This window comes from Tiliqua scincoides, chromosome 4 (assembly GCF_035046505.1).
Source record: "Tiliqua scincoides isolate rTilSci1 chromosome 4, rTilSci1.hap2, whole genome shotgun sequence".
Taxonomy (NCBI): domain Eukaryota; kingdom Metazoa; phylum Chordata; class Lepidosauria; order Squamata; family Scincidae; genus Tiliqua; species Tiliqua scincoides.
In genome coordinates this window covers 50,472,183-50,494,299 of record NC_089824.1, presented here as the reverse complement: position 1 = coordinate 50,494,299, position 22,117 = coordinate 50,472,183, and the positions used below count along the sequence as shown (strand labels likewise).

Here is a 22,117-nt window from a genome sequence, read left to right as displayed (position 1 = left end):
CCCCACTGCGCCCACCGGACGTGCTCCCAGCAAGCGCGCCTGGGGCTGCAGCCCCCAAAGCCTCCTGGGGCAGCGGCGGCGCCACAGCCGCTCTTGTTCACTAACAATTCCCCTGGGGAGGGGGACAGTTGCCGTGGCAACCGGGCCTGCACGGCGGGAGGAGGCCGCTGTGGCGGCGCCCCGACAGCCGCATGGAGAGCGGCGGGTGCCTCCCTGGGCCGGCTCTCGAGGGTCCCCACGGGGCCGACGCGGTCTCGAGGCCCCCGGGCGCCCCTTCCCCTCCCCCGACAGGTAGCGGCCGCGCCATCTGGGCTGTCTCGAGGCGAAGGGCGGGAAAACTGGGCGGAGGGCGGCCGGGGGAGGGCTTTTCCCGCCCTCAGGCTCCGTTCCCGGCTCGTGTGCGGGCGCAGGAGGCCTCGAGCCCAGCCAGGCCTGCCCTTGCTCAGAAGTGAGTTCCATCCTCAATGGAGCCTCCTCCCAGGAAAGCGTGGACAGGACTGCAGCCTTAAAGCCCAGTCCTGTGCCTGTCTACTCAGAAGTAAACTCCATTCTAGTCAATGGAGCTTCCTCCCAGAAAAGTGTACATAGGATTGGACAACCATGGAGCCTGTCTATGCCTGTCTACTCAGAAGTAAACTCCATTCTAGTTAATTGATTTTACTCCCAGGAAAGTGTGAGTAGGATTGCAGCCCTACATGGCTGCAACACCAGGCGCTTTTTCAAGTGGGTGCTCCTCTTTTTAGCAGGGGGAGAGTAACTGGCCCTCACCCAGCAGTGTCTTTTATAGTGGCTGTCTGCTGGTGTTCTTTTGCATCTTTTTAGATTGTGAGCCCTTTTGGGATAGGGAGCCATTAGATATCTGATTTTCTCTGTAAACCACTTTGTGAACTTTTGTTGAAAAGCAGCGTATAAATACTGTTAATAATAATTATAATAATATAATATTATTTTGTCATGTGACTGTCTTCTTATACTGCTGTTCAGAATTAAGTTTTAACAACAAATGAAAGCCCACATGAAAAATTTAAAAAGCACACTTAAAAAAAACCCACCAAAACCAAATATTGTTTAAATTGGGGGGGGGGGGGATAGCATTCACATGAAGTTTAACCTTAATGACAAGAAAAAGGAGGGATGACTCTTAAGAAAAAGTTTTCCAGAGCTATGGGGCCACCACAAGACAAGCCCTATACACTCACTAGAAAAACCACTTGGAACACAGTTCGGTGCTTTTCTACTCCAAAGTAATTTCTTTTGTTTTCAATGGGGCTTATTCTCAAGAAACTGTGCATAGGATTCTAGCCTTTGATGTTCAGAAGAGCTTCACTGGCAGATTTCAATGTGATAGGATACAGTGTGGACATCTTTCTCACTGCTCTTGAGGTACAAGTTTTCATAAAGGCAAGAAAGTGAAGCACTGAGTAATGATAAATAGAAGGGCTATATGTTGACTTGTGCTCTTTTCCCTAGCACAGCCATTGTTAACCACTGTGCCATAGCACATTGCTGTGCCACAACTGGTCCATAGGTGTGCCACAGGAATTTGGGAGAAGGTAATTAGTAGGCTCAATGGGGCTACCCACTGGTAGCGTGGTGTGCCTTGTCAATTGTCAAAAACATGATGGTGTAACCTTGACAATTTTTGTGCCTTGTCTGTGTGCTGTTGAGATGCAAAAGGTTGAAAATCATTGTTCTAGCATGTAATGTAATTATATTCTTCCATTGCTTTTTTCAGAAATACCACTATTTGCTGCCATGAGTGAAGAACCTGCCACAGTTTGTTTTGATGAAGATGATTATTACTGTCCAGTCTGCCAAGATGTGTTCAGAACACCTGTGAGGATTTCCATTTGTCAGCATGTGTAAGTATCTACTGTCTCTAGCTCATTTCACTGGTTTCTCTTTTCTAACAATCTGTTTGTCTCCTTCCCTCATACTCCTTTTTTGGGGGGGAGGGGGCTGAGGGAATATACTTGAATTCACACAATTCAGTTGTGTGTAAGATGTGAGCTAAGCGTATTGTTATCCCCATATTATAGCTGAGGCTGAGAGAGAGTAGCTTCCTTTGCTATGAACTCACCCTAGTGAGTTCATAGCAAAGGCAAAATTTGAACCACTTTGAACCAAAGGCAAAATTGAGATTCAAGCTCAATTATTTTGTTACTGCGCTTCATCAGCTTTCATAATCTAGTCATGGTTTGGCATTATGTCTGAACTGATCCACAGTTTCCAAGGGCCCAGTCCTAAGCTGGGGCAGTGCTGGTGGCTGCACACTGTTCTGGCAACTGCCATTGCGAAAGTGCTGTGAGGTTCTCCTACGCTGGCAGAGAGGATGTGGTGCCAGTGTTGGGCCTCAGCACTGAGAAGACAACATCATGGAGCAGCTGGAGGTAAGTGCTCCTGCTGGCAAGGCTTTCTGGGGTGGGGGGAGGGCAAAGGAAGGCAGAAAGAGGCAGAACAGGATGATGGAGGGTGGGCTGGATGAGGGAGAATCTGACCAAGGAGGGGGGTAGGGACTGTGGCAGACTCTGCCACCGAATCCTGTGCCCCCTCCCAAGCTGGAAAGCATGATACGGGCCATCTTGGTTCTTTACCCACTAAATACTGGGTGCTGATCTGAGGAGTTGCAGGCTGCAGAGCTCGACACAGGGTAAGGGAATGTTTGTTCTCTTACCTGAGGAGACTCCAAGCTGCAAGTTCCTCCTGGAACTAGCCTCATTGGAACAAAGTACCAAGATAAGCAAGTTAAGTGCTTGCTGGGGCATTTGGTGGGCCGCTGTGAGATACAGGAAGCTGGACTAGATGGGCCTATGGCCTGATCCAGTGGGGCTGTTCTTATGTAAGTATCTGTGTGAGAAGGCAGAAGGAGAAGGTAAGTGTACTTTTCCGTTTGTCCAATCTTAAATTAAGGAGGAGACTGTGAAGGTCTATTAATTATGGCACAGGAGTTGGGTGGGGAAATAAAAAAACTAACTTGGTAAAACAAAATAAAAAGGCAGCAAGGCAGAAATTGGACAGGGAGCTGATTCTGAAGAGAATTACAGCTTAAGCCTAAAACAGATCTACTCTGAATTAAATAAGTCAGCCCCTTTCAATTAACTAGGCAGGGGTAGGAGCTAGGCAAGAGTATATAACTGGGCCTGCCTTGCAGTGAATCTTTCAGGAGCTGCAAGTGCTTTCTGGGACTCACTGTCTCATTGGGACAACTTAAGCATCTGTGCAAGTTTAGGAGCAGGGCAAGGGAGCCAGGGTTCCAAATGCTTCTCTTCATTCCCTGTAAGGACAGGAAATAAACCAGGTAAAATAAACATAGCAGGTGGGCAGCTTACAAGTAGCACGAAAGGCTACTGAGGGGACCTTGGAAGCAGCACACGTCTCTGAAATTGGAGGAGGCGCACCACGCTTCTACTCCACATCTACGGAGGAAGGGTGCCCAGGATTGCTTCCGGAGAGGCAGTGATCCAGCGCTGGACTGGGCCGCCCCCTCTCCTCCTTTATAGGAAGAGAGGAAACGGGCACTCTAGAGAGGCAGAGTGTTGGGAGTTGTGACTCCCAACGCTCTGCCTCTCTAGGGTGCCAATTTCCTATCCTCTGGAGGAGATGAGATGGCACCCAAGAGAGGCAGCATGCTGGGAATTGCAATGCTGCCTCTCTAGGGCACCTTCTTACCTTCTCCAGAGGAGAGGAAATGGGCGCCCTAGAGCATCATCACACCAGGAGTCGCAACTCCCAGCGTGCTGCCTCTCTAGGGCGCCCGTTTTCTCTCCTAGAAAGGAGGAGGGTATAGGGGGTGGCCCAGTCCAGTGCTGAATCGCTGCCGGAGGGGCAGCAGCTTGCTATTTCTCCAGCAGTGATCCTGGGTGTCCCCTCTCCATCAGGAGGTGGGTTTTTTTAAAAAGGGACAGAAGCTGGAGGAGCTGCCGGCTTCTTTCTCTTTAAAGAAAAAAGGCAAACTGGCGGCGGGGGGGGGGGGAGGCTCAAGGAGGTGCCTCCAGAGGGTCGGCACTCAGGGCATTTGCCTGCTTGCCCCCTCCAGGTATGCCAGTGCTCTGGCGACTGCGCCAGTCCCACAGGATGCAACGGCAGCCATTTCTATGGCACTGCTTCTCATAGCCACAAGGCTTAGGATTGGTTTGCCCGTCTAGATAATCGAGCCTTTATTTACTGTTGTGTAGGTCAGTGGTTCTCAAACTTTTTAGAGGCTGCTATCTGATTTATAAGTGCAAAGGCATGTGGCTATAATGGTGATTGGGCAGCATTGCTCCTCTCCCCATGTAGCAGCTAGTTTAATCCTTGATGCACAAAACCAGTTTCTACACTGCCAGTTTCATGAACCACTAAAAATTGGGTCACGACCTGCCAGGTCCTGAACCCACAGTTTGAGAACTACTGATGTAGGTATTTTTAATTTTCATCTTTCATTATTAAATTAAATTTATAAGAGTTTACCATAAGTAAAAATTAAAAGGCATGCATTTCAGGATGATTAAGAATGCTTTATTTTTTGTAATGCAAATGGATCCTGTGACTTTAAAAGAAAAATTTCAGCATACTATATAGGAGCATGTGCATATAAGAATAGGGTTTTGAACCTATTAGGGTTCCTTTTGCATCTTATTTTTGGCTGCTTTCTTTAGTGATGCAAAGTTATTTATTCATTTAAAATATTAAGATCTGATTTTCCCCTCTCATTAGGAGGCACTCAATGTGGTGAACGACCCAGTAAAGTAATACAATCGACTACAATTAAAATAGCTCAGTATAAAACAAAATAAGCAGAACTACTCAGTTACCAAAAAGCAATGCCAGCAACAATTTAACTAATAAAAAACAACTGAGCAACTCAACAGTGAGCACAGAAAAATTAGTCCCCTGAAACTAAATAGAAGCTATTGTCTTTGTTCTTATACAGTACATAGATAGCTTTATTTTCAGAGATTATAGTGATGTCTGTCCACTTTCTGTGTAGTCTATATATGGTGTTTACATTATGCAACATTTAGTCTATGGTTGATTTAGTGAATTTAATTTTACTTAATATGAAAATAAAGTGTAGGGAAGTGAGACCTGTCTAAGAAAGTGACCAGCTGTATTGAAACTGGCTGAAAGGGTAGAAGCAGCAGCAGCAGCAAATTGTTACCAGAATCATCTTAAAGTTTATTAGAGCAGTGATTATTTCAGGTTTTATATATGTATGTAAGAAAATTCTTCTGGATCGAAGTATAGGCCTGTCTCATCTAGTATCCTACTTTCCTCATTGAACAACCAGAGGCCTTTGGTATGTATAAAAGTAAGGCATGAGAGCAGTGCCCATCCCCCAAGATGGGTTCAGCAGTTTGTAATTCCTTGGTTGGAATTTATCTTTTTTCACAGCTGCTGCTGGCTGAGTTGATGCTTTCATTGAATCACAACCCTAAGATCTTGGTTGGTAATGGTCACTCCAGATTTCATTGAGTGTCATAGTGTTGTTGTTGTTGTTATTGGCCCTGATGTGCACTGATATACTGTTACGTACATTTTGCTATTTTGTTGCCTATTCACTAAGTTTGTAAAGTTTTTCTTGGAGTTCTTCAATGTCTGCTTGATTTTTGCCGTCCAGTGTAATTTGGTATCATCTACAAACTTTGATCATGTCATTGTTCATTCCTGACTCCAGGTCATAAGTATGTGGTATATGAATTATGGATTATGACAAAATGGCTTTAGTGAAATGTCCTATAGTAAGAACAGAACCAGAATAGCTGTTTTTGACAAATCTATCTTTACATGCCTATTTATATTTGGATTCAGGTTTTGTAGGAAATGTTTCTTAACGGCTTTGAAAGAAGGTGGAACACATTGCCCATTATGCCGAGGAATTGTGACCAGAAAAGAGAAAACACGACCTAACAGAGCCTTAGATGTTGAAAACAATATGAAGAAGTTGGTTGGGAGCTGCAGATGCTGTGACAAACAGGTGAAGTAGATTTGAAATAGTTACTTTTATGAGAGGGCAAAGTCACCTTTTATGAAGGAAGTTCCATGACCATAATCTGCTACCACAGAGGTTCTCAAACTTCCCTGTCCTGCGACACTTCTTCAGTGTGGACCTCAGCAACCCAGAAATTTTGACAATGGTGGGATGACGACATCACATCACTACCAAAACTTCTGGATTACTAAGCTTTCACATTTTTTGCAAAAAAAAAAAAAAAAGCAATTGTCAGTGTGGTGGTATTTGGCCCATTCCAGGCTTCATCTTGTTGTGTTCTCACTAATAAGTGTATTTTCATCAGTGAGAACATGACACAGTGAGGCCCAGAGCAGGTGGAAAAAGAGAGACTGCTGTGCACATAGAGAAAAAAGCAAAAATTTGCTTTTGGCCGGATGGCAGGTAGTGTTATGTGATTCATCCCAAATCAGGTCGTAGCCCATTGGTGTGTTGAGACTCACTGTATGAGAAATGCTGTGAAGTACCAGATTGCAGAATGAAGACCCAGGAAGAAAGTAGGTTCTGCAAAATAAATATTGTTGTGGGTTTTTTTTTATGAGAGTTGAAACAGCTGACAATAGGATAACTTCAAGACTAGCAGGTTTTGAATGACTTGCCAGACATGGAAGTGATCACAAAGTATACGAATAGGTATCTAACCAGGGATACTTTAACTTTATCCAATCTTCCTAGTCCTCTCTGAAGATCAAGTTGGTGAGCTCTGCAGATTTGTTTCTTGTCTAGTTGTTCATCATATATTGGCTTCAAGACAACAAAACCTAAAGAATGATGAGAGCAATTCTTTGCTGATGCCTACTTCGAAAGTGGTTTCAGTGGCCTGGTTCATATGATTCAACAAACAATTATTTGTATAATTCGGAGCATGAACTGAAAGAGTGTTTGGTCCTCTTCTCCTTTTTGCCTTGTGGGCAAAGTACTCTCTTGGTTGAACTACAGATCTGCATCTTGTCTGAGCCCCAGAGCTGTGTCTTATGCAGTTTGTGAGCCACAGTTAAATCACAGCTCGCAGGTTTGAATTATGTGGAATTGTGATTTAACAAGCCAGGATTCTTCTGTCATAGTTCAGTGCCCAAGCTGAGGAGGAAAAGCATGTGTTTAATGCTTCTTTGGCTTGTGTTCCCAGTCAAACAAATTACAGTTTATTGACATGGCTGAATTAGGCCAATGATATAAATCAAGAGGATTTCATAGAAATCTATATCAATATCAGATATTTTTTCCCAATTTTTTTGCAGTCGCAAAAATATTTTTTCAAATAAAAATAACTTTTTAAGAACAAAGTGTCATTTCATTTAATTTGCAGATTAGATTATCTCATATGAGACAGCATTATAAATCGTGTAAGAAGTATCAAGATGAATATGGTGTTTCTTCTTTAATTCCAAGCATATCTCAGGATTCAACAGGACATAGGTAATTCCTATTTGCAAGTTGTTTTGTAAATGTGAATGTTCACTTTAAAAAGAAATTGTCTGCTTGTTGCATACTAGTGTATACTGTGTTCTTTAGATCTGATTAATGAAAGCGGAAAATCATTCAACAATGTAACTTAAGCTCTTCTAGACACTTGATTGTCTCATGGTGAGACAGTAACACCACCAGCACAATTCTAGGCATGTCTACACAGAAGTGAGCCCCATGGACTTCATTGGAACTTGCTCCCAAGTAGGTGTGTATAGCACTGTTTCTCAACCAGTGGTACTTGAGGGGGTGTCTGGTGATATGTGCGAGACCCCCAAACTTGCCTGGCAGCGAGACGAGCAATGCAACATGACAAGCAGCAGTAAGAAGCTTGGTTCAGCAGGCAGAGCTCCAGGGTGTGCTTTTTTCAAGCTAAAAAAACCCCTCCTGTCCACCCTGAGCCTCTTACTGGTATATGTTGTGTTGCATCTGGTTCCCCCAGTCTGGAAGTAACTGGCAAGGACATTATCGCCAGTTAGGTGGACTGTTCAAAGTAGTAAGAAGTGCTGGTGTATAGGATTATTTCATAATAGTGTGTCCCACTGAAATTTTGCTGGAACAGCATTAGAATAAGTTTTGATGCTGATTATTATTATTATTATTATTAACAGTATTTATATACCGCTTTTCAACTAAAAGTTCACAAAGCGGTTTACAGAGAAAAATCAAATAACTAAATGATCCTTTGTCCAATTTCAAGAAACTTTTATTTCTGTTTGTAAAGTTTTTACCCTTTTAAAATGTTTAAAGTTGTGTGTGTGGCTCATGAACCACTGTGCTGCAACTACTGACTATAATGACTTGTTAAATGAGCAGTCATCACATCAAAAAATTAGTCCTAGGGATTCTAACTTGACTACAACTGCATGAGCTATACCTTTTTTTAAATGCATACTTACCTGGGAGTAAACACCACTGAACATAGTGGTATTTAGTTCTGGGTAAACATGCTTAAGATTGTGTTGTTAGTCTATTGAGGATTCCATCTATTTGGAGTAGACAGAGTTGGACAGGTGGGTTCGGCACCTGTGTATGTAATAGTCTTATTGTGTGGCTTGAGGCAAGATGCTGTTACTTATGCTCAATTCTCCACTTGTAAATTTGAAATTGGGATGGAGAAACACCTTTTAAAAATATATTTTGTTACTGCAGGTACCTAGAAATTAAACACTGGCCCCAGGCTTGTCTTGAGTATTTGCATACTAGGAAACAGCAGAGATATCCAGGAATTGTTTCATGCCTATTCTTATGAGATTTGGTTGTAGCTCACCAGAATAAATGCCTAGCTGAGTGGCTTTCATTAAGTAACATTTTTGTCCTAATATCGATTCTTTACTGTCCCATTTGCCCTTCTTAATTAATAAAGCACAAGAAAGACCGGCTTTAAAAGTAACTTTCCTATTTATGTTTACCTTTTGGTTTCTTTTCTAAATTGATTTTATTTGTTGATGCTTTCATCTCTGTATATTTACCAATAAGAGTACCTTTTTTAATTGTTAAAATTCTCTAAGCTGGAGTGATTCTGCAAGCTCAATAAAACCTCACATGTTTATATGTGTGATTAACATTAGTAATCTGGATCAGATTGGATATTGTGTGTAGTTGGAAAGTACTCATACCCAGTGAAATGGGGTCACAGAAGATATATCTTCCTATGTAGAACTCAGTCAGAACTCACATGACTGTGTGTAAATGGAGGTTGCCAAACTCCTTTAGGTGAGAAAGTTGTAGTGTCCTACTTTGGATTGTGGTTTTCTTCTAATGGACCAACATAGCCACCTATGATTCTATTTTTTGAATTATTAATAGTACTATTTAGGATTGCAGTCTTTTCTGTATTGAAAATAAATTGAATTCATACCCTTTGTATGAAGTTTTAGGAGTGATACTTCTACTTCGGAAATTGGAGAAAATTCTACTCTACAAGTTCCTGAAGAAGCTGCACAGTAGGATAATAGTTGATGTCAATAAGTTATATAATGAGGGGAGAAATGGTAGTGAAAAGAACCTGTAGTAGCAGTCAGATAAATTTAAAAGCACACACCATAGTTTGATGTGCCTGCATGCATGCATGGGTTTTGATGTGTTGTATGTGCAACTGTGCATTAATGGATGCTTCTTAATTTATTTCAGCATTGTGGGTTGCTCTGTACAGGTTTGAGATTACCTGTAAACAAAAAGAAAGAATGTCCTTACCAGAGTCTTGTACATGTTAGAGTTTCTCAGAACTTTGTGGACTAGGTCCAAATGACTGACACCATCTATGTACATTTATTTTTTTATATCACTGTTTACTTCATATGTGGAAAATATACTCTCAGTGACAAAAATATTTTTATATTAGTAGTTCTCAATCTGTTTGAGTGTTGGGACTCTCTAGCTTGAAAGAAGCATGTGCCGCTGCTTTATAAAGTCATTTTTATCAAATATACACAAATACAAATATACACCAACATGATATGGAATTCAAAACAAAAATGTTTATATTAGCATATCCTCTTTTTGGACTGAACTGTTAGACCAAAGAAAACATGGTTAAAGTATTTTAGACATCGGTCATAATTTAAATTGGATTGGGAAAGGGAATGAGTAACATTTGCAGTTAGTTGCTGGATAACATTTCAAATATAAAATGTTACTCTTTCTATGAAGCTTTGCAAGACAGTACAGCTCTGAATTTTCATGGAGTTCTGTTCTTGCTGCACTAGTTCCTGTTTCAGAACGGGCCAGGTTTCAGCAGAGAGACAATCCATCGCTTGCAGAAAAAAAAGCTTATAAAGCCAAGAACACTATCCTCCCTACTGTTTCTCAGAAAGCTCTTTGCCAAGAATTGGGAAGGAATGCAGATCCTGCTCAAATTAGACGCAACTTTCAAATAGACGATGTGCCGCTAAATCCACATCGGAAATGCAGTTGCCGCTTTAAAGGAGGTGAACATCTTCACCCGTTTCATGAGCCCAAAAAGATTTGTGACGGGGACATTTTTACAAAGGATGAAAGATTTCTCAAAATAAGATTTCCCATTTTGACTCAACAAAACACAGTACAGGGTCTTATTTATTGACTTGCTTGCATGCATGCATGCAGTATTTCTGTTCCGCCTTTCTCCTTGATGGATCCAAGGCAGTTTACAAAACATAATTACAAAAAATACAAAAAGCATAAATTCACAATTAAAACACAAATCATACGTTAAAAATCATAACAATTAAGAGCATCTTAAAACAGCAGTAAAACAGTACAATAAAATATAAGATCAGCAATTTTTTTCCTTATTAGGAAAAAAAAAGCCTGTAAAAGCCCGATGTTTTAAAAAGGCTGAGAACTCAGAAGGAGAGATGAGCCAGATTGTATGGAAGTAAGTGGTCTCTCAGATACCCTGGTCCCAAGCTGTAGAGGGCTTTAAAGATCAAAACCAGCACTTTGAATTGGGCCCAGAAACGAATTGTGCATCCAGCCAGTGCAACCGTTGGAGAAGTGGCCCGACATAGTCGAACCACCTACCACCAGTGACTACATGGGCCATCACATTCTGTGTTAATTGCAGTTTCCAAATTGTCTTCAAGGGCAACCCCTCATAGAGTGTGTTACAATAATTTAACCTTGATGTCACTGTGGTATGGATCACCTTGGTCAGGTCTGCATAAGCCAAGTATGGTTGCAACTGGTGCATTAGCCAAAGCTGAGCAAAGGCTCCCCTGGCCACCACCTGGAAATTCAGGAGCAGCTGAGCCCAGCAGAGGTTGCGGACAGATGTTCATGGCCTCCTCTGGGCTCAGAGGAACCTCTGGAGGATGGGGTAGGTGTCTTGTATTTTTGGATTCAGGTATCTGTGGGTTGTTCTGAATGGAACCCCCATAGATACGGAGGCATGCCTGTACTGTTAGAACATATTGCATTTCATTAAGTTTTTTTCAATCCCAGTCCAGAGCTTTGTGTACACACTAGGTGTAGGGATACTTTACATGGATGTGGGCTATGTCAGTGCATGTGTGAATGGTCTTTTACTGAAGTTAATAGGAAAATCACTGTGTATGAAGAGGCTTTTTGGGAGTGTTGCAAAATATCCTTGTTTTGGAAGTGACCAGCATATATAAATCAAAGCCATTGTTTTTTTATCCATGTGATAGTGTCTGTTCGTCTCTTTCCAGTGGGCATACTACATTCAAGTGCCCTTTGTGTCAAGAAAGTAACTTCACAAGGCAGCTCTTATTGGATCATTGTAATGACAGGCATCTTAATCAAACTGAACCAGCAGTGAGTACATCTGTATACATTTAAGCATGTAAATAGCTGATTCCCATAGCACTAAACCATAGTTTATCATTACTTTTCAGCTGGACAAGTACTGTATCTTCTTTGGAAATTGAAATATTAATGTAATTTTTTCTAAAATGTGTGGGGAAAGTTGAATATAACTGACATGTATCACTATAAATTTTACCTCTGGACAGCCCAATTCTGAGCTGCCCAGGTCCCCCAGGCTTGGTGGCACCGAGAAGGGCTGCTGCCAGATCCTACACGCCCTGGACTACCATGGGAGGTGACTCGGGAGAAGGGAACTTTTGTCCCCTTCTCCTGGGTAAGGTAAGCAGCCCCGCAATGGGGCTACTCATTTTACCACTGACCAAAAGGTTGGCGTTAAGGTAAAGGCACTCGTGTAGGGCGTGGAGCCCTACACAAGCACCTTGTATTCTGCGGAACAGAGCTCCACGGACCCGCCTCCCTCCTGCTGGCATGTCTCCTGCCCGCCCCAGCAAGCCTCCGCCAGCCCTCTCTCCGCCCCCCGCCGGCCTCCCCCCTCCCCAGAACACCTCCCTGCCCCCATCTCTGTCCCCACCTACCGTGCTGCGGCTCGGCAGTCTGGGAGACTGCCGAGCCCCAGAAGCTGGGTGACTGCTCCACACTAGCCCAGCACCAGCCGGTGCTGAGCTAGCGCAGGCGGGAGCCCAGCGGTGAGGCTTGCAGATGTGCCGTAAGTCACGTTTGCAACAATGCTTGGCGGCACCGAGCCGTGCCACTGAGCACAGGTTTGGGATCTCATTCTGCCTTGGGCATTTGCTTTGACATAGGAAAGGCAGGATATAAATCTTTGAAATATATCATTTCTCCAGTATTATACTCTTGTTGTAAGAATGAGTTTCAAAGCATTTCTACACAGGATGATTTTCAGGGAAACTAACATTAATATATTAATTATGTAGTTTAAATGAAAAATATGTATTTTCTGTTACTAATAAATAGACTATTAGTGGTGATTAACAGTCAGACTGATTTTTTTATTTAGCCATATTTAATTTAGCAATATTTATTACCTCTGTTTTTTCTCTCTCTCTCTTTTTAATCCTTAAAGATCTGTCCTCTTTGTGTGTCTCTTCCATGGGGAAATCCTAACCAGACTACTAGAAATTTTGTTGACCACTTAAATCAATTACATCAATTTGACTATGGAGATTTTATGGTAAGGACTTTTCTTCTAACCTTAAAATTTTAAAATATATTTTCTCTCCACATTGAAAGACTGAATCAGAACATAAGTAGAGCCCTGCTGGATCAGGCCATAGGCCCATCTAGTCCAGGTTCCTGTATTTCACCAGTCCCAGGATAGATTCTTGGGGCACACTGCTTTTCTCCTCTCCATTGTGAAAATTGTCCATTGACACCCACTGGTTGGGGAACTGGTCCTCAACCAGTTCCTAATCCATGAGAGAACTTGCCCTCTAATTCCCTGACTGGAGTTTTCTCAGCAACCTTTGGTGAGGGACTGTGTCAAACACCTTCTGAAAATCCAGATATATAATATCCACATGTTCTCCCGCATCCACATGCTTGTGGACATTTTTAAAGAATTCTAAAAGGTTCATGAGGCAAGACTTATCCTTACAGAAGCAATACTGATTTTTCATCAGCAAGTCTTGTTCGTCTGTGTGTTTTAAGATTCGATCTTTGATGAGGCATTTCACCATCTTACCTGGAACAGAGGCTAGCCTATAGTTTCCTAGGTCCCCTCTCCTTCCCTTTTTAAGATCCCTCTATTTGTCCCTAATGTTCTAATCTTGGTAAATGTACCTACTATAGGACTTTGCATGTTCTAAGTTTAAGTTTTCTAGGTACCTTGGTAGGGAATCTCTTTCCTAGGTAATTTTTGGGAAGAACTTGGGAAATCATCTGGTGAATGTCTAGTTAGTATAAGCATCTTGTATACATATATCTTGTTACAGGGTTAGGTAATGGGTACTAGTCTGTCTACTCTTTTTAGGCAGATCACAGATCATAGCAAAAGATTCCTATGTCAATGTTCCAATGATTTACAGGGTGTATTTCTGAATAATAAGCCAATGGTTCTGAAGTCTTTTTAATGAGGTGTTGGAGTTTGAGTCCAGGGCCAACCTGACTAGAATCATACACTGCAGGCAGCAAATTGGAGGGCTGAGATTTCAGCCCACTCTGAGTATCTTCCCACTCTCTTTACTACCTCTGCCTCCACTTCTTTACCTTTCCTAGTGCTATCTTTCTTACTTGTGCTTGGTCCATAAGCAGATGTAACCTCACTTCTTGGCCTTTGTATAACGTTGAACCACAGTCCTCCAAGCAGTAGTAGTGGAATGGAAGATGGGGGATATGCAAAAGGAAAAACTAAGAAATTGGAGCACAAACAAGCTAACAAAGATGGTGGGTGGAAGATGAAAGTGTTGATAAAGACTGTGAGGCAGGACAGAAAAAAGCTAGGGGGACGTTAATAAGGCAGAAATATTCCCTTTTCTGCCCCAAATGGCATATAACCCTGCAAGGAGAGAGGGTGACTCAAGTTGTGAAAGATGTAATATCCCAGGATTCCCCCCACGCCACCCTCAGAGGACAGAGGTGCATTTTTATGTTCAAGGAGGTGTGGGAGGGGGGAAGGGGAAGAATGGGAAAGAGGCATAGGCTCAAATCCTAACCAACTTTCCAATGGTGGCGTAGCGGTGCCAGTGGAACGTTTGCTGCATCCTGCAGTCGGGTGGCACTCGTTAGGATTGTGGCCCTATAGGCTGTCCTGAGGGCCTTGGAGGAAGGGCAGGATACAAGTATGATAGAACTTGGAGAGCCCTCAGTGATATGCATGTAGAAGCTGATATCCAATTCATCTAATTTTTTTTCTTTATACATTAATATGTTTGTTTTCAAATCAGCAAAAGTGACTTATGAAGGAATATTGTTAATATACTAAAATGATACGTATGTCTTTTTCATTAGGTGTTTGTTTTTAATAATTAATGCAAATAACATGTTGAACACATAGTGGAATTGCTTGATTTTTAGGGCTTTTTTCTAATTTTTTTGTGTTTCTTTAGAATCTTCAGCTGGATGAGGAAACTCAATTGCAAAATGCCGTTGTGGAATCTTGTCAAGTGAACCTTTGAGGTGTCTAGGTTGCTCACGTCATTGCTGTTTGCAAAGGGAAAAGCTGCACATGTGGTTTTAATGTTAATAAAAGGGAACTCTGTATCCAGTTCAAAGCAGTATTATTTCACCCTAGGTTAACTACCTTTAAAAAACATTTTAATATAACTTACAAAAAAGGCAAATTGTAATATTTTGCTTCAGAATGGAATTTTATTTTTCATTGAGTAATGGGAGAATAGTGCAAATAACTTGGAAAAATACTCCAGATCAAGTTACAGTATTTTGTTTCATTTGCTTTTTAAGAAACTGTATAGTATATCATAGGAAATAGTTTTTGTTACATTGGAACAAAAGTTGGTGTATTGTGATGCAGAGAATGAGGGAAAGTTTTGTTTAGCGTTAGAGAAGAAAAATGATTTTGTATTTCTTGCAAAGCTAAACAGTTTTATTCTAGTCCATTTTTGTATTCTTGTTGTTTTATATATACAAGATAAAATATGCATGCAGATAAATTTTTTCCAGGGCTCTCAGTACAGTATACATACAGGGAATAGAACTAGCACTCCCTTTGGGGGAAGAGAGTAGGTGCCTAACAATATGATAAAAAGAGTCATTGCAATCCAGAGGCTTCAACAGGAGTGTATGATTTGGTTTTGCTGTCAGTCATGGAATACTAAGCTCCTTTCATCCCATTTTTAAAAAAGATATGGACCTCTGGCTCTGTTCAGTTGTACAACAACTCACTTCTACAGTAGTATCTTTTTAATTAATAGATAGCATTCACGGTTTCCTTACTCTGGAGGAAGGGAACCTGTGGATACTACCCTATGTGATTATTTCTTATTAGTTCGAGACTTAATGTTTATTACCTTTAAGATGGCTGTTTTAAGTTAGGATTTTATGAAAGTTTTTCTCTATTTAACAAAACTTAGAGAAAACACATTAGAATAATTTTCTGCCAATACTTTAAAATATGAATTTACTGTGTATGTTCTTAAAGAAAAAGAGTGGTTTTCATTGAAAGTGCTTTTCTTGGGGCGGGGGGGGGAGGAAGAAGTTTACTGAAGGAAAAACAGATTTAAACTTAATGTCTTGGACCATTGCAAACAATATGTGATGGCTATATAATTAGGAATTTCTGCTATCTGAACATATTTTGAAACTGAGTAAATATCACTTGTTTTAAAGGCTTGCTATCAGAGACTGGAATTATTCTGGTGTTATAACTATATTTAGAATGAACAGATTATCCCCAGTTCTGGTCCATTATTATTCCTCATTTTCTTTATGCTTTGGGTTCTCCTGTGCTTCTTTTGGGTCAAGACTGTTGGTATAATTAGTGCATGTGTCTTCTCATGTCGCTTGCTGCACATTTTTTAGTTTGAATTTTTTTTTCCTAATTTGGCCTTTCTGCACTACGCAATAGGTATATCTTTAAGGTGTCTTCTTCATTTGTCCATGCATTGATCTCCTCCATCCTTTTCTTTCTTGAGAACTAAGGCAGATATGGAGAAAATATGGTGCATATTACAAAAATGGTGCATGTTATATTACTAAGGATAACAGGTAGTTTCATTCTTTGTGGTCTTGCTTGCATGTAAAGGTAGAAAGAGAAATGCTTCTTTTGTCGCTAAGCAGTTATGTGCAGTGCATATAAACTGCATAACCAAAGGCTTGGGGTTATACTTCTAAGGGTGCAATCCTATGCACACTTTCCTGGGAGTAAGTCCAATTAACTAGAATGGACTTACTTCTGAGTATACATGCATAGGATTGGCTGTAAAAACACTAAAGCTACATAAAACTTTTGTATAAAAACACCAAGGCTACAATCCTATACACATTACTTGACAGTAAGTTCCATTGAACACAGTGAGACTTCTGAATAGACATGCATAGGATTGTATTGTAGTTAATTGCAAACCAATTATGCCCCCTGCACTGGCTCCCAAGTGTTGCAAATGTGCTGAAAGGCATGTTTGTACTGAGTGGGAGTTGGCTGGGCCACCACTCTTGAGCTGAATCCAGACCCTGCACTGCCCAGACAGGGCAAGTGGTGGGAAAGGGTGGTGGGAGGGCATTCCAGGAATGGAGAGGGAGTGTTTTTGGTTGGGGGGAGGGCGGAACAGGAGATCGAACCCTGGAGGGGGATGGGATTGACTGCAGCAGCATGTGCCAAATTCTAACCCCCACTCCCAGCCCAAGCAGCCTTATGTGGACTGCTCAGATTTGCACCAACTAAATAGCTGGGGTAGATCTGAGTAGTTCTGTAGGGCAGGTTTGGCTCAATATGGGGTAAGGGGAAAAATATCTCTTTACCCCAAGGTGATCTCCAGCCTGGACCTAACCTGCGCTGGATACAGTGCAGGCCACTGCAGCAAGTACGCTTGCTTAAAAATAGTATGCATTTCATAATGGGAAAATAATTTCCGCGTCATAGTCCTTAGGGCACATGTTACTTGTGTCTACCTTTGACTGTTAGAAACTGCCATACTTGACCTCTGTATGTTCCAAACATACCTTGGCAGCCCAATCCTATGGTTCCCTCCCCCACCGATGCAGGGATGCCAAAATGGCTATCACTGCATCCTACAGGGATGGGAAAGTCATGGAAGTCTTTTCTGAGTGATGGTGTATTTGTTCCCTTACCTGGAGGTAATTGTGGAGAATCTATTCAAAATTGCTGTCTCAGGTTCACATGGTCCCAAGCTGCGGTATTGGGTCTGGGAATGAGAATAGGATATACTGGCTGCCACTGCTGCCGAACCCACCCCTTTCCTGGTGCTGACCTGCCCATCCCCTGCCCCCGTTTTTCCCATTCCACCCTACCCCATCACCACCTTGTTCCACCTGCCCCTGTCCCACCTCCACCGCTGTCCTACCTGCCTCAGTGAGTCCAGGAGGATCATCCAGCACACAAGGGGAAAGCTCTGGCCTTTCTGTCAGTGCATGACTCCATGTGTTGTCAGTGTCTTTCACCGTTGCCTTAAGGCAATTGGTGAAATATCCCACCAGTGCTAAAGCCTAATAGGATTTGGCTGTGAGCATTGTGTTTGGCTTGAGACTGGAAAACACTCAGCAGGTAGCAGAAGCTGCATTACATGAATCTTCTTTATATACTTCAGGAACAGAGGCTGTCACGGTAATTGGGTCTGGAACATCCTCTGTAATTTTGGATAACCCAAATTTAAGAGCAGGGGGACAAAACTACCTCAAAACTCCTACCACAGCATCCCAATTTGCTAGCTCTCTGGAACTCTATTTCACAGCCTCCTCCTACAGGCTTCCTCAGCTCCTCCCTCTCAGGATAGCAGGCCAATAGAAACAGAGTTCCTGAGGGGGAGGGGCTGCCTGAACTTCCCCCAGGCTGTCCAAGCTTGAGGATCCCTCCCCACTGTGCGGTCCAGGAGATGCACAACGTTTGGGTGATGGATGGAAGAACACCGGTCCTGGCTCTGGGTGCGTTGATTGTTGCAACATCATGGCTCCAGTTGTCCTGGGCTTGTAGGGCGTTGTCCTGTCAACTAGGTGTGCAGAGGGGGCTTGATGTACCCCGCCCTGAGCTATAGCGTTGTCCCTGGGGACTTGCCCGTGGGCATACTACCCTGACCTACTGGAGCCCTTTTTTTGTCTTGCACCTCGGCTGTGAGGGCGGGCAGACTAACCCGAACATGGACACCACTGAAAAGGGGGGTTCATGGTAAGTATTAATCTTCCTATTCTCCAGTGGAATCTCCATGTTTGGGTTAGTCTTCCTTTGGGATGTGCCAAATCCGTGCGCCTCAAGGGTGGGAGCTGCCAGAAGCATGTAAGATGACACTCTGGAGGACGCACCTGGTGAAGGCTGCGTCTCCCGAGGCAAAAGTGTCAATCTTACAGTGTCTAATGAACGTGTTGGGCATGATAATGAACATGTTGGACATGCTCCAGGTGGTCACCCTGCATGCTGCATCCAGGGATGGTTTACCCCTGAAGGCAGCGGAAGTGGCAGCTCCCTGGAAGGAATGTGCCTTGATGTCCTTCCCGAGGGCCCGGTAGGCCTTGGCTATTGTATCCCTCACCCACCTGGAGATGGACGAGGGTGAGACCTTTCTGTCCTGGTTACTGGGCCTGTAGGCCACAAACAGGGCTTCCATCCTGCAGAAGCTGGCGGTTCTGGACAGGTAGAAGCTTTTGCAACTCTGCAGACATCTAACGTGTGCTAGTCCCTCTCCTTGGGATGAGAGGGATTGGGGCAAAAGGTAGGGAGAACCACTTCCTGTGAATGGTGGAACAGGGAATTCACCTTTGGGAGGAAGGTGGGGTCAGTGTGGAAGACTATTTTGCCCTCCTGGACCAGGCAGAGGTCCCTGGCAATGAAGAAGACTGCCAGTTCCGAAACCCTTCTGGCAGAGGTGATTCCTGCCAGAAGAATTCCAGAGAACCCCAGGGTGGATGATATGGCAGAGACTGACATTTGAGAGTGACCATGCTAAGGCCCTTGTCAAGGCCTGCCTGAAGGAAGTTCAGAGGTCCTTGACTAATCCTCTCTGGGTCAATGAACTGGGGACAGCACCACTCAGCCAGAGCCCTCCAGGTCCCACTGTAGACCCTGTAAGTGGATCCCCTCCTGTCAGACAGTAGGATGGAAAGTATGGAGGGGGAATATCCTAGCTTAGCAAGCCTCTTTCACTCAACCTCCAGGTAGCAAGGTGGAGCTTGCTGTCCAAGGGTCTAAGATCGGGCCCTGTGATAGGAGATCCGGTCGGAGCAGGAGGCGTGGGGAGGGGGGGGTCACAGTCAACTCCCTCAACCCTTTTATTGTACAAACATGGTAGTTCTGCCAGCATTGCCTGTCTGCTCTCCTTTAAGTTTGGCCTCAGGCAAAAGAGCCAATACGCAATTGGATAATTACTTTTGTTTCTCAAATTAACCAAGTCTCCTCTAAGGCATCTGTATTGTAGCTTAGCTTAGCATACCTTTAGATTCACCCAACAAATCAAAATTCATTTTAAAAGGGTTTATTTAGAATAATAGGAGAACAAATGCTCTCAAGAATAAAATATACATGGTGTAACACACAGCAATAAAAATAACAAGGACTTTAACTTTATCTACTTAGCTGTTAACAGGAATTTCACAGAGTGAGCTTGTAAGCAGAGTTAATGCAGAGTTAATGGAAATTCATGCTCTCTCTTCTTGGCCTACCATACTGCGGTACAAAGCCTAAAGATCAGCATTCCAGGAAGGAGAGAGAGAGAGGCCACCAAACGATCCCCTTATATACTTTTTCTTATATACCTTATATATCTTTTCTCACTCTATAAAAGAGTGGACGATAAGACATTCTGCTCAAGCTATCTGACATGTATACTTCAGGTGACTTGACAGAAAAAATAGCCACCTGGGACCTCCAAAATTAGCCAATTAATTGCCACCTGGGACCTCCAAAGTTATTTCAGTATCTTGACTCTGCTAGATGTTTCACAGCTTTGTTCATCCATTATCTTGCTTTACCCTGGGGCCTTAGGATAAGCAAAAAGGAAAGCGTGGACTTGTCCATTTTCTAGATTCTGGTTCTGCAGAGAGATAGTATGTTTTTTCCCCTATGGCTTCTTCATTGAATCATCATCCATTGTGGTAATGGGCCTCACTAACTTTTGTTCCTTTATAATGACAATGTTATCAACCTGTTGAGGTTGGTAAAGTGACATGGTTCCCTTCTGAACCTCAAAACAACATTTATGAAAGTGATTTGATTCAAAGCAGTCAAGTGTCTTCCTTTTCTAACACTCATAAAAATAATGTGGTGGTTATGATATTATTCTACCACTGGAGGGCACCAAGCACATTAAAGTGATGGCTTCTAAAAACCTTTATTTTAAGTATCACTTGGAAAAAGTTTTATCTTCTACTTTTGTTGCACTAGTGCCACTTTTAACAAGTGTCTGCTGGTAAGCCTTGTTTTGTTTTTTTTAAAAGTATATTTCAATCAAAGTATATATTTTGAAGCGACTAAACAGCCACCGGGTAGATGGGACTGGTCAGCCTGGGAAGGCAGCTCATCTGAGAGAAGGAAAACTCTGATCCCAAACCTCCACTACCTTGTGGCTACATCCAGTTATGGAAAAGGCTTCAGGAGTCAACCTTGAGGCAAAATCCAGAGCCAGAGTCCCTGAGGCAGTTCATGGCTGAACACAGTCACGTTCTGGCAACTCCTGCGACGCTGCTGGAACCAACCGTACTGGCCTCTGCCTTTCCATTGGACCATTTCAGCGACGTGGAGAGGGGGGATTTGCTGCATGGGTAACAGTCTATCCTCCATATCTACTTTGCCCAGGCTTCGCGCACTGGAGAGGAAACTGTTCCAGAACCACCATTCAGAGCGCAATACCATAGTCTTCCGAGACTGAAGGATGCCAACAGGATATTTTGTAATGCTCATAAATGTGCCTGTGGAGCGATCCAGAGCTCCAACTGTAAACTGGAAATGCTGAGGGGATTGCAAGCCTTCAGGATCCTCTGGGAGACTGCACAGACCACCAGGTATGTGAAGATGCTCCTGGATGCCCAAGACGCTGCAATTGCTCTGGTGCCATTGGGACACCCCCCATCCCAGTCCCCACCCCCACAAGCACTTACCAGCGGTTTTCAGACTCCTGGAGAGTTTGAGAACCACTGTTCTAAAGAATTACTCTGGGAATCTATATGTTGCATTTATGCTTAATCTACATATTTCTTCTTAAGTGCACAGATACAGGCTTGCTACCTGATTTTTACGTTTTACTAGCCTCTACGGTTTTTCATGCTGACTTGGAATTTCTATTGCTCCATGCAATTAAATATAATAACCCGAGTCATTTCAGGAAACTCTCACATAGAACTCATATATCCGTTAGGCAGAAGCTGCCACAATGAGAACTTTTTGCAGGTAAAAGGAGAGGGCTCTTGGAGTGCGTCCTAGTTTTCCTTGCCCCATGATGAGCACTCTGATAGTCCTGATTCTAGTATATCTCCTGTCACATGGCTGCTTTCTCAGTGGGAAGATATGTTCCACTGAGTGCACAATCCTATGCTTGTCTACTCAGAAGTATGTCCTATTGTCTTCAGTGGGGCTTACTCTCAAGAAAGCATGTATAGGATTGCAGCCTAAATCCAGTCACTCCAACATTTTAGAAGCAGTGTAATTTATCACATATACTCATATACATAAATTGATTGTGGATAAGTAGAGAGCAAGTTCTAAACCAAAAATCATAGAATTTGCTATGACCTGTGGATAAAACTTAGGGATGTATG

At 42.8% G+C, this 22,117-nt stretch overlaps 1 protein-coding gene across 2 annotated transcripts; it reads left to right on the top strand.

The window, feature by feature from the left end:
- Positions 1-1,755: 1,755 nt before the first annotated feature.
- On the top strand, positions 1,756-14,856 carry RNF138 (ring finger protein 138). 2 transcript variants are annotated; one of them, XM_066625892.1, is made up of 8 exons: positions 1,756-1,862; positions 5,791-5,961; positions 7,301-7,405; positions 9,328-9,365; positions 9,498-9,501; positions 11,584-11,710; positions 12,807-12,914; positions 14,788-14,856. In XM_066625892.1, exons 1-8 carry the CDS (start codon positions 1,756-1,758, stop codon positions 14,854-14,856), a joined length of 729 nt encoding a protein of 242 aa, XP_066481989.1. The 2 variants fall into 2 exon arrangements, with proteins under 2 accessions (XP_066481989.1, XP_066481991.1); XM_066625894.1 differs by lacking the exons at positions 5,791-5,961; positions 7,301-7,405.
- Positions 14,857-22,117: the final 7,261 nt, after the last annotated feature.

Excerpts from the sequence above, each read along its gene's own strand:
- RNF138 (XM_066625892.1), top strand. The coding sequence starts at position 1,756 with ATGAGTGAAGAACCTGCCACAGTTTGTTTTGATGAAGATGATTATTAC. Across the intron at positions 5,962-7,300 it reads TGCTGTGACAAACAGGTGAA|ATTATCTCATATGAGACAGC; the intron begins GTAGATTTGAAA and ends TTTGCAGATTAG. Across the intron at positions 7,406-9,327 it reads CAGGATTCAACAGGACATAG|TTTTAGGAGTGATACTTCTA; the intron begins GTAATTCCTATT and ends CTTTGTATGAAG.